Genomic DNA, 12,581 nt, shown 5'->3' on the forward strand with positions numbered 1-12,581 from the left:
TATCACAGCATCTGCATGGCATTGGTGAGGATTTAGTTATCTTAAATGCTTAGATTTCTGCTGATTCCAGACCTTGTAAAATCGCTTCTCTGACTGGAGCTCTTGGAAAAGATCTCTCCTCTGGTCTAGTGTGTTCCTGTATAGTAAATGCTTAGTTTTGAGTCTACTCAGGTGCCACCCAAGCTGTAGAACCTTTCCTTTCTTCCATGACAGTACAAGAACTTGCAGAAAAACAACCAGAATCCCAAACTGCAATATTGTAGAAGAGAAATGCTTGCAAACTGGTTCTTCTTTCCATAGCATCTCTCCCCTTCTGGATTTTCAGGGAGCTTGGTGGAAAATTTGGTCAAAGGAAGCACTGGAAAATTTGTCATATCTTTAAAGATCCATTTCAGTGTAATGGCTTTCAAAACAGATGGAAGCACCTACAGAGGGAACCAGTTTTATGACTGTTCTTAATGATTGCTAATCTTGCTTAATCCTGTTTTGGATTTGCAGCTTTTACTTACTTCAACTGCTTTTGATGCTTTGATAATGACCGTTCGTAATTCTGGGCCATTTCAAGGGGAAAAAAATCTTTTCTCAAGAAAGTTTAAAGTTTGATAGTTTGTGACACTGGTACTTAGCTTCCATCCCAGTTGCTGTCTTCCCTGTTGGAATAAAAGATGCATTTCCATTGCAGTTAGGCTGAACTAGTGTGGTGTCAGCCACCGGTGTGACTGGTCACTATCAGCCAGAGCTCCTGAGGTTGAACCTGGCCTAGATAAAGCCCAAGTCACAGCACTCTAGAGCAGCCTAGGTAGATGTGTGCAGGGTTTTAAACTTGGCCTAACAACGGGAGGAATTGGAGGTTTGCCTGCTTGCATTAGAGTTGGTGTTACAGCAGCTCGTCCAGGACTAATCCAGCTGTTCTCGGGATCACAGCTGGCTGCTCCTGCCCCCGGCTTAGCTGTGATACCTGTTGAAGTGTCATCAGCTAAGGCTCTTCCTGCAAGGCCCTGGAGCAGGTTCTGATTTTTGCAAGGGAGTTGCAAGAGGAAAACAAGTCAAACTCCTTCCCTTTTCCATTCCAACAGCCTGGGAAAAGTAGGTCAGCGTTGGCCAATCCTCCACATCCTACAAGCCACACATGCAGGTTTCATGGCCAGGAGCCATAAGGTTTGAGCCTCCTGCCAGCCCCTGTGCTGGCCCTGCTGTTTGCCATGTCCTGGAGTGCTCTGAGCTCCACCACTGACCACAGCAGGTGCCTCTGGATCAGGAGCCAGGGCTGGTACTGAAATATGTATCCATGGAAGATGTGGGTCTTAAAAAATGAGCAATGCTACTGACAACTGCTCAAGAGGTGCCTACTGCAGATCTCAGGGAGATCACCAAGACAACTAAATGCCAGATTTGTTTCCTTCCCAGTATTCTTTCCCTGATTAGGCTTAGCCAGTGCTGCAAGGGGACAGCAATGTTGGAAAAAGGTTCGTGTGTTCCACAGTGAAGCTGATCCAGGAATTGCTGCTCTTTTCAGTTGCAAAAATATCTTTTTGATGAGAACCAAACTGTGTCTGTGAGTACTTGCCACGTAGCTACTGAGGCAGGGGCTGTTTCTGTCAAAGGTTAGTGGACACTTGCTGTCATCCCAGGGGAAGGCTCTGCCATGGCTGTTGCACTGAGAACATCGAGCAGTCGTGCTGGCTCAGGCCTGGGATCCATCTTCCTGGTACTCTGGTTAAAGAACCTCCTTGTCCCTCTGCTCCAGGCCCTTGCCAGGCTGGGACCAGCTGCAGCCCCAGGAGAAAGGAGCTTGCTGGTGGCTGGGAAGTGCTCCTGTTTCACGTGCTGTCCTGTCTCCAGGCAGAGCTCTGTGGTGGGGCTCTTCTCCAGGAGCTGTGCACAGCACTGTTTCTCCAGTTTGAGCCTTTTGCTCTCTCCATTTCAGAGGAGTCTCCCTTATTTTGTGCCATTTATCCTCTGTAATAAGTTGACTTTTTCCTGCTTTCTGTTCTTGTCCCTCTCATCCCCCTTCCCAGGAGTGCTTTGAAGTTGTGTTAGGGTTGGTCTGATGACTGATCCTAAGGGACAATTGGGAAGAACATCAGTCATAGTGAGTTATAAAGGAAAGCTGTGAATGAGGTAAACATGTGATACTTTCCTCTGGCACCTCTCCACCACTGCCTTCAGTGAGGGACTCCCTGAACTGGATGTGCTCCTGGTGTAATTAGCTCTCACTGAGGTTCTCTTGCAGAAACTTCACTTGTTTTCTTTGAATCCATGTAAGTCTTTTCACCCACAGCTCCTTTGGTAAGGAGTTCTGCAGGTTGCTGTCTGCTGTATAAAATAGACTTTTAATTTGTTTTGAAAATGGGGTTTTCAAGGTGTGACCTGAAGCATCTGAATTGGGTGTTGGGCCCCTCACGAAAGAAGGACATGGAGGGGCTGGAGCGTGTGCAGGGAAGGGAAGGGAGCTGGGAAGGGGCTGGAGCAGCAGGAGCAGCTGAGGGAGCTGGGGGGGCTCAGCCTGGAGAAAAGGAGGCTCAGGGGGGACCTTCTGGCTCTGCAACTCCCTGACAGGAGGGGGGAGCCGGGGGGGGTCGGGCTCTGCTCCCAGGGAACAAGGGACAGGAGGAGGCTCAGGTTGGACAGCAGGTGGAACAACTCCCAGATGTCACTTCAGTTTGGAGTTTCCTGGGGCTTCTTGCAGTGGCAGTGATGATGGTTTTACAAAGATGTGATGTTTATGCAGCAGCCTGAGCCTGTACTTAGCTCTGGTTCTGCTGCAGTTAGGGCAGCTCCAGGTTTGAAAAATGTTCCTTATAATTGTCTGAATTAAAAAGTCAAGGGAAGAACCTCTTCTCTATCAAAGGCCTGAGGCTGCACTTCAGCAATATAGTAAGTCAAGCTCTAGGGCTGCTGGTGGAGACCCAAAACCTCTAAAACCTCCTGATACCAAACACAGATCCAGTGTAAACTTGTTCTGTGGATTCAGAGAACGTTGCCAGTGTAAATTTGTATTAGCAGACTTTATGCCAGACTAGGAATAATCTATACTCCATCAGCTAACATAAATCTGGACTAAAAGTCATTTTGTGGCTTTGAAGCAATTTAGCAGGAATGTGATGATATGCCTAAACTTACTGTAGACCAAATTATCCCTGTCCATGTCTGGCATTGCTGTGGACCCACAGTTGGAGCTGAGCCAGGCCACCTTCTCTCCCATGTGTCTTGGTGGTAGAGTGAGATGTTTCATTGAGAACTAGGCATTTAAATTAATTAAAAAAACCCAAACCCCTTAGTTTCTGGTACACTACAGAGAAAAATGTTATTTTTCTCTGGGCTGTTGCAAGATTGGTGTTTCAGTCACTTTTCACTACCTGTCTGCAAAAGGGACTTAGAAATAATGTAGAGAAAGGAATATTATATTGCTCTTGGCACTTGTACAAATCTGATGTGACCCTATGCAGCATTCAGCTGACCTGTTTAAGGGGTTTTTTCCCCTTTCAAGGCTGGATCAGTGAAACCAGTGATGTCCCACAGCAGCACACTGGGTGGTGATGCAGTGCCTGTGCTGGGAGTTCAGTTCTCCCCTTCACTGCAGCAATGCTGGGCCTGAAAAGCACTGCAATAGAGGCACTGCTGATTTTTAATGAACGTATTACCTAATGCCAGGATTTCTCATGGCATAGCTGCTTCGCTTGGAGTCACCTTCCGCTCGTGAAATCTCACCCTGCATCATCCCCTTTGCAAAATCCCCAAAGCCTAAAGCTGTAATACCTGAAACACAGGCAGCAAATAATCCACCCCCTCCTCTGGAGCCTCTCAGGTGTCTGCTCCGTGAGAATGGGGGGCCTGCTCCTGGTCCCTGTGTGGGATCCTGTGGCTCTGCCTTTTTCCATTCCTTCTTTCCCATCTGATACTGAATTAATTAATCGGTTCCTGGTGCCCGTGTTCCCCTGGTGCCCGTGTTCCCCTGGTGCCCGTGTTCCCCTGGTGCCCGTGTTCTCCTGAACACTGGAGACACCTTTTTCAGACCTTTGTTAGTCTCTCACTGGGGTGGAACAGAGCAAGGCTAAGCCAAATCTAATAACTCACTGATTTGTTAATGTGGTTTTTGGGAAATGTTAATCATTGGTACTTGACAATTATTGGTAAGTACCATTTTTAGGAATTCCCTTTTTTAAAACTGGAAAGTCACATGAAACTGGGAAACCCCATGGTTTTACAATTCATTACATTTTCACCTGACTGTGGCAGAGAGACCAACTTGTATTTTCAAGCCACTGTGAAGCATCTTGTCCAGTGAGCCTTGTAAAATTCACTATTTGAATAGCAATTCAGTTGTTATTCAGCTTCCTCCCCCTTGGAAGAGGGAGAAGTCATCCAGCAATTCCCAATATTAGCTTGGCCTCAGTCAGGCTGCTCAGCTGCAGTGTGATTTTGTGCTAAAAAAGCTGTACTGTCATGCAGGAAGCCAAAAAAAAGCTGGAAAATAGATAAAGATGGTCATTTGGGACCTAGTGAGGTTTTATGAATGGGATTGCACTTAATGGTGGATAAATTACTGGTTATTACCATTTTTATATATATATACACACCAATATTACACATAATTGATATATTGTATTGGTATTTGTATAATATATACGGTAACTGGTATATATGTAATAATCCATATTAATATAAAATATATTGCCATGTATTAATTATAATAATGGTTAACCTGAAAGGAAAATGCTCCAATCAACCAAACTCACACATTTCTTTAAGGAAGTTCTGCCATGGACTTGCTGGAATATTTCCATAATTGCTTAAAAATGATATCTGGAGATCATGGGACCAAAAAATCCAGATGAAGTTTCTGTAATGGTGATGCATATATTAAGTGAAATTAAAGTTCTTATAGTTTTATTTCATATCCATTGTGATCACGGGTGTCTATGACGTGCTCATGTGGAAAAAGAGCCAAATCCTTATGGTGTGGGATTTTTTACAGCAAAACAGACTTTGGGATACTTGAAGAACTTTACTTTTCTTTTGACTTTTGATGGACAAATAAGGTAAATTTTAATGTGTGATGGTATTGGCTTCATCCTTGGTATTTTATATTTGAACAGGCTTTCTATAGTTTCTTTATGTCTGTTATGCTGTTGAAATAATTGAAATGACTAAAACATGAATTATATATCTGAAATATTAATTATATTAATATAAGGGCCTGCTGACAGTCATCTCATCAAATTAATAGCATAAGATCAAATGCTTTCCAGTCAGTGTAGAAGATTTTACAGGTTTCTTTAATAGACAGATTGTTAAAGCATTACTAATTTTTTAATGTGAGAGTGTTTGACCCTAATTACTGTCCATTGTGGGTTTCACGTGGTGATTCATAATGTAATTTAAAGGGAAAATCCTATAGCAATTACTTAACCAGGAGATAAATCAAACGAGGCAAAGTCATGGAGTCCTTACTTTCTATCTCTCAGACATTTCCTAAGCTGTTTAAAAATAGCAGTGCAGATCCTGACTCTGCTTTTATTGTTGGAAACCTGTGTTCAGCCCCTGGAGGATGCTGTAAGTTGACATGATTATGGATGTTTTGTTAATTAGCTTTAGGGTATATACAGCTATCAGCTGCTAATTGCAGGACCCTCGTTGGCAGCAGTGCTGGAACTCTTAGGTTTATTTTTAAGTGTGCAGGTGGGGTTTTAGGTATTGAATTGTCAATTCAGATTGGTTTGTGCCTGAGGAATCCCTCTGGTCCCTGTGTTCCAGCCTTCCCTGTGCTGTTCCCTCTGAACCTCTCCAGGAGCATCGTGACATTCAGTTGCACTTATTGTAAACAGCCAAAAAGTGCCAGGAAAAGAGGGATATGGAATTATCCCATCTTGTGGGGATGCATGTGGCCATTGGAAATCCTTCCAAGGGTTCCCTGTGCTCTAACGTTGGGATGCTGTGGCAGAGGAATCACAGGAGAGCACTTGTGTAAGGATTAGCCTGGAGCAAGGCTGAGTGTACAAAAACCTCATTTTCCTCAGAAGTGTCCTGAGGAACAAGGACAAATCCTTACATATTGTTGCTTTTAAGTCTGTGGTTCTATTTCAAATATTGGAGCTGGAAAAAAAGAGCAGTTCCCTGGTAGAGTTGTCTCTACATGGAATTGTCAAGGTTGGAAAAGACCTTTAAGATCATCAAGTCCAGATATAGATATATCTCAGGTATAGATAATTCTCTTGTCTTGATTAAACTTGCAAAACATCAGCTTTTGACCCATTAACCATAAAGATTCTTCCTTTTAAAATCAAAATATGAGTAGCAGTGTTCCAGTATCTAAATGGGCTCCAACAGAGCTGGAGAGGGTCTTAGGACAAGACCTGAAGTGACAGGACAAGGAGGAATGGCTTCCCACTGCCAGAGGGCAGGGATAGATGGGATATTGGGAAGAAATCCTTCCCTGTGAGTGTGGGGAGGCCCTGGCACAGGTTGCCCAGAGAAGCTGTGGCTGCCCCTGGATCCCTGGAAGTGTCCAAGGCCAGGTTGGACGAGGCTTGGAGCAACCTGGGCTAGTGGAAGGTGTCCCTGCCCATGGCAGGGGGTGGCACTGGATGGGCTTTATGGTCCCTTCCAACCCAAACCATTCCAGGATTCTGTGATAACAGCAGTAATCAAACTGTTTTTACTTGCATTTTCAGATAATTTTTTTTTTAACATTACCTGGCAAATCAATTGGCAAATGCACAAGCAGGAATAAAAACATCCATGGAAAAGGACACACACTGTTTAATCTGCCTTTGACAACTTTAATGTTTTGAAATACGTTAAGTGAACTTTTCTGTTACTTGCCAGGTTGCTGGTATCTAGCTTTTTGGTCCCCATCCAATAATAAGGATTAAGATTTTGATTAATATAATATAGCTTAGAGCAATATCTTAATCACAGCATGCAGTGTTCCAGCGTATTTTTTCTCTTCATCTGAAGAAGGAAGTTACAAAAGAATAGATTTTCATTTTCTTAACTGAAAATAGCTCAAAATAAACTTTGAAACATGAAAGGGCAGATGATTAAATCTTTGCCTTGGGTTAAAAGCTAATAAAGGCATGGAGGTGAGGGGGTGGCTTGTCAATGCTGAACTACCAAGACTGACTTTTCTAAGTTTAGTTGTTCTCTGCCTTACGTTTAGCCTGATAGGAAGTTAGTAATGGCATCTCTATGCCAGAGGTCTGAGATTTCCATGTGTTTTGGGGTTTTGAATATGGAGAGGAAACCATTTGGGGATTGTACTTATAAGAAAAAATTAGATTTTTATAACATAAGGCGGTTCGTGTAATGACACGAAAAACTGAATGGAGAGGAACGTTTTGCCCAGAACTCTGTTCAGCACTGTGATTTTGTGTAAAAACCCAAGTTTTTGTAGCCAGGTTCAGTCTCTTGGCAGAACAAGTGTGTGTGTTTATTGCCAAAGTGATGCTTGATGTCCAGACTTAGCAGATGAGACCTTGTCACTTCTGACTTGGTGGGTGTTTAGTTTCAAGGGACCTCGATTCCCTTCTTTCTGGCACAACTTTGTGTGGTGGTTGAAAAGAGAGAATGTAGAAGTTGGCTGGTTGCAACATCTGCCAGGGAGAGGTGACTGGGGGTCGATCCCCCTGTTCCCCCGACATTAAAAAGGAGACAAGATCAGCCATAACTCCTTAGGAGGTAACAAGGATTGCTATTTTAAGGCTTCCCACGCTGATCCCCAACTGTAAAGGGCAGCTTGTTCATTATTCAGGGGGCAGTGTGACCAGCAGCAGTTGGCTAATTAAACTCCTTGAGGAGTTCAACTAGAATAAAATTGAATAGAATTTGCCTGGGTATGTATTCCAAACCTCCTGAGTGGTTTCAGAAAGCCCTTTTTTTGGTTGTTTGGTTGTGGTTTTTCCCCCCCCAAAGACAGTTGATTTGATTTGAAATCTGAGCAATGTTTTAGAAAAATCTACCATGAAGGACATCATGAGCCTTGGCCTAATTTGACAGAAAAAAACCCCTCATTGAAGAGAAAAAAACTACAAGCTTTGACTTGTTGGAAAGTGGGTTTTTAGGGCTGCCAGGAATGCATTCCTTTCTCTCAGGGGTGACTATTATTAGACACATCCGATGGGTTCTGTCAATGTGTACTTTTCTCCCCCTGATAATTCTGCTCAGCTGTAGTTGCCATATCTCTGTTTCCAGTCAGTGCTGTGCATGGTTGTTATTTCAATATCCTGTGTAAATAAGGTCTTGGTTCTGTGGTGACCTCCCCAAAGCTGTGGTGGTTGCAGTGGTTTCACATCTGGACAGCTCTCCTGCAGCACACTGATTGCCTCCATCATTCCCAAACCAGCAAAGGTGAAAGAAGATCCAAAACTCTGGATCAAACTGCTTGTTTTCACTGTTTTGTGGAATACTTACTTGTGTGGCACAAGCCAAAGAAATTAAAGGCTAGAAAGAGAGGAAGAAATAAAAACTTTTAAAAACTTGCCTGGCAGTTGTTTGTATGTTCCCAATAAACTTGACTCAGTCCTAGTGCCATTCTGTTTGTGCAAGGCTTTTCTCCTCCTCTATTAAATCCCAATTCCTGTTTCTTTTTGGGAGATTAATATCATTGTATCATTCCTCTTGTTATATTTAAGTAACTTATATAGCTGCACACTTCTCTGTCCTAGACCAGGAGGTGATCTGTGGTTTCCCATAGTTGTACTAACAACTATTACAATCCAAAGTTGAGTTTTCCCTGCCCTGAGCATCTGTTTTGCCCCGCAGTTGACACTCCAGACCCCTACGTGGAGCTGTTCATCCCGACCGCCCCCGACTGCAGGAAGAGAACGAAACATTTCAACAACGACGTGAACCCCGTGTGGAACGAGACCTTTGAGTTCATCCTGGACCCCAACCTGGAGAATGTCCTTGAGGTAAATCCCAGGGCCGAGCTGCAGCTGGGAAGGTGGAAGGGAACAGTGCCTGGAAAGGTGAAACACAGCAGCTTTTGCGTGTGTGGCATCTGTTGTCTCAAGATTCCCCCTTTTTCTTTTAGCCCTGGTTGTGTAAGTTGAATTGTTCAAGGAGTAGCCTTGAGAGTCATTATAAGACATGCCTGTGAGTCACCTCTTGGACTGCTCCTGAGGGATAGTACTTACTATTCCTCACCTCAGCCATCATTTACTCCCTGCTTCCTGCACTGATTCAGCTGTTACAGACAGGGAATAGGTGGGGCTAAAGTCAAGTCTCTGCCCATTCTTTGCTTTTCCCTGAGGAGACAGAAAGCAAAAGTGTGGTTCTGCTGTCTCCTCCATGCCTGGAGCCAAGGGCTGGGAGCCCACCCAGTGCTGTTCTGGGGACCACTCCATGTGCAGGCTTGTTGGTTAAGCCACCGTTTAATCTCGGGGTGTTAAACCTTTCCAGGTTGTGTACAGAAGGGGAGTGTTACATCTAAGTATTTTATAAGTGGGCATGGCAAGCATTTAAGGTTGTCTCTGGTCCTTTGTTAGCTCTGTTCTTCCCGGGGGATGGCCCTGACACGTGCAGTCTTCTGAGCCAGGCTCATGGAGTTCAGTCTCAGTTGGCCAACTGGGGCAGAGCTGTAGCCTGTGAAGGTTTTCCTTGGCCTTGTGACCATCATCTCTTGGGTCTGAAATGGAATTATGCTTCCTACAAACTCCCTGTGTTCTGGGGAGAGGGACAGGCTCCACAATCCCAGTGGAGCATGAAGGACTGCCGTGTACATCCTGCACCAGGGACAGGGAATCTGAGGGGACTCCCAGTGGCTCCACTACAGCTCCGCAGGAAGCAGATCACCCAAAACAGCTGCTACCAGCTGGGTCAGGTGCAACAGTCAGCTGAGAGCATTCTTACCAGATTTTTTTAGTTGTAGAGGTGCAAATTGGCCACAGAAAACTTGAGAAAGGTTTGAAATCTTCTAAGAACAAGTCAGGCAAATAGATAGCAGGAATTAGAAAAGAGTGGAATGATTCTGGCTTCTTCATGAAACAGCCAGGAAGAAAAGAACTTGGGTTCATCTGGCTTTGTTGCAGTATGGGAACTAAAATTGTTTCAATTTCAGTTTTGTGGAATCTGGCAGAATCTCTGGGGCAAAGAATTTTACCCCTCTTTTTGCAGATCTTGTGCTTTTTTGGAGGATCTGCAGGAGCTACAGCTGGCTAAATAATTGATGTGGTCAGTAGCACCTCTCAAGATCTTCAAAAGATGAGCAAAATGGTAAACTGAGGAATAGAAAATAAGAAAATTCCTTGGGTTTACTGGCATTGTATAAAGACTGGGTCAGATTCTGCTCGTAGTCACAGAATCCCAGGATGAGTCAGGTTGGAAGGACCCACAGGGGCTCATCTGGTCCCACCTCCCTGCTCCAGCAGGGCCATCCCAGAGCACACGGCACAGGATTGTGTCCAGAGGGGTCTGGAATATCCCCAGGGAGGAGACTCCAACCCCTCCCTGTGCAGCCTGGTCAGTGCTGGGTCACTGCCCAGCAAAGAAGTTCTTCCTTCTGTCCAGGGGGAACTTCCTGGGCATCAGTTCCTGCCCGTTCCTCCTGTGCCATTGCTGGGCCCCCCGCGCAGAACCTGGGCCATCCTCTACCCCCTCCCTTATCCTCAGGCACCTTCCCCAGTAGTGTTAGAATTTGTTGTGTACAGAATTTTGTTCAAGGGTTTTGAAAGGATAAAATTATTGAAGTCACAAACACAACAAGATTGATTGTAAGTAGAAATTGGAAATGGAACTTGACAATAACTGAAGGCTGTTGCTGGTCAGCAAACAGCAGGTGATACCATGGAATAATGGTTAGTTATGGATCTGCTCATGTGTGGGCAAGACCCTTTGGATTCTGCATGGAGTGCAGTGTCAGAATGCCAATCTGTAAAGCCACCTCCCCACCCAAAGCCTCTTTGTGAATTCCCAAGCTCACGGAGACTCCACAATCATTGTGACTCCATGGATTATTTTAATCTACACCTTTATCCCAAATGCAGTTTTCCCTCTGAAGCTCTTCAAAATCCCGCTGAGAAGTTTCTCCTGCTGGTTTTAAGAGACAGTTGCTCAGAGATTGCAGAGTAAAGTTCTACAAGGAAACAGGATGTAGATGCCATTAAAATAATAAGCTCTGCCCTAAAATACAGTTCATCATTTCAAAGGGTTGCTTGTGGCACATGATGAAGAAGATTCTTTGTAGCTGAGAAGAGGCTGAACCCAGATGTAGCAGCATCAAGTGATTGTATCTTGATTCCTTTTGTTTAATGCAAAAGATATGATCCAAGCCACAAACATATGATATTTTAGAAGATATAATTCCACAAAGTGGAAAAAGCCGTAAGTCAAAGGAGTCTGAAGAACTCATTTAATAGAGACTGAAATGCTTTCTGAATATCTTACTTGAGGGCTGGAAGGCAGCCCCTGGGGAAAAAAACAGACTGCCAGACCTAGATCCACGTGGATTAGAGCAAAAGCATGGGATGGTGTTCTGTGGTATCCACAGACATCTTTGGAGATTATCACATTTTGGAAGGTATGTGCTCTGACATGGAGAGTAGGGAAGAGACTTGAAGGTCTGGCCGGATACAGAGAAAAGCTTTGTGTTTTTTGGAATGCTGCACACTTTGCCAAATCAGTGCTATAAAAATCTTGGTCTGTACACACAAGGCTGGGGTGTAGGAGTTGGATTCAATGATTTTTGTGGGTCCCTTCCAACTTGGCATATTCTGTATGGATTCTATCTAAAAATCTTGGTCTGTACATCCAAGGCCGGGATGTGTGGATTCTGTCTTCAGTGAAAAGTTTGCTTTTTGGTCTATCACACTGAAAACTATGGAAAGTTCTCCATGGGGAAGTTTTACTAACTGGAAATTTGAAGTAATTGTGTGTTTTGTATGTAGAATGTGAAGTTATTATGCCTGCTTAGAAAGATGGTGAGATTTATTGACAGAAAGGTGCTTGGATGAAAAACCCTTTGCAGATAATCCTGGTGTACTCCTCCAGTTGAATACCTTGGAGGTGCCACCTACACTGGACATGAGTTTATTCTGTTTTAAAGAACGTCTGTTGGCACTGGGCATTGACTGGCTTGGGTTAAGCCAATTCCTTTTCCATATAATATTTTTTTTTACTCTTATGGCATTAAAAAGGGATTTATTGGAGTAGAATTGAATACCCAGCTGTCTTTTCTAGGTTACTCTCATGGATGCCAACTACGTTATGGATGAGACTCTCGGCACATCCACATTTCCCATCTCTTCTCTGAAACTGGGAGAAAAAAAGGAGGTCCAGTTGACTTTCAATGATGTAAGTTGGGACATTCATGACTTGGCCTTTGTTGGGGCAGCTCTGAACAGGGTGGGAGGTTCTTCAAAGAGCACCTGAACTGTTGTGTAGACCAGGATGTAGAACGGTTTTGTTGGAGTGTAAGGAAAACCCTTGGCCTGCTCTTGATGTTCAGTCCTGGATGGAAGGAGACCCAGGGCTGTTTCTGTTCCCATCAGTCTCCCTCAGTACTATGTATTTATGTTCTTTCTTAATACCCAGCTATTTTACAAATTCCAGAAGGGATTAGGATATCTTGTGGGGTAAGGATG

The 12,581-nt window shown here is 44.1% G+C and overlaps 1 protein-coding gene across 1 annotated transcript in view; it reads left to right on the forward strand.

Annotated features, from left to right (window-relative positions):
• PLA2G4A (phospholipase A2 group IVA) overlaps window positions 1-12,581 on the forward strand; it is a 61,743-nt gene that overhangs the window by 10,335 nt on the left and 38,827 nt on the right. Inside the window, exons 3-4 of the mRNA XM_027704510.1 lie at window positions 8,764-8,912; window positions 12,178-12,291. Coding sequence (XP_027560311.1) covers window positions 8,764-8,912; window positions 12,178-12,291 — 263 coding nt within the window. The remainder of the gene's footprint in view (window positions 1-8,763; window positions 8,913-12,177; window positions 12,292-12,581) is intronic.

This window comes from Neopelma chrysocephalum, unplaced genomic scaffold, assembly GCF_003984885.1.
Source record: "Neopelma chrysocephalum unplaced genomic scaffold, ASM398488v2 Primary Assembly neopelma1_281, whole genome shotgun sequence".
NCBI classification, from domain to species: Eukaryota; Metazoa; Chordata; class Aves; order Passeriformes; family Pipridae; genus Neopelma; species Neopelma chrysocephalum.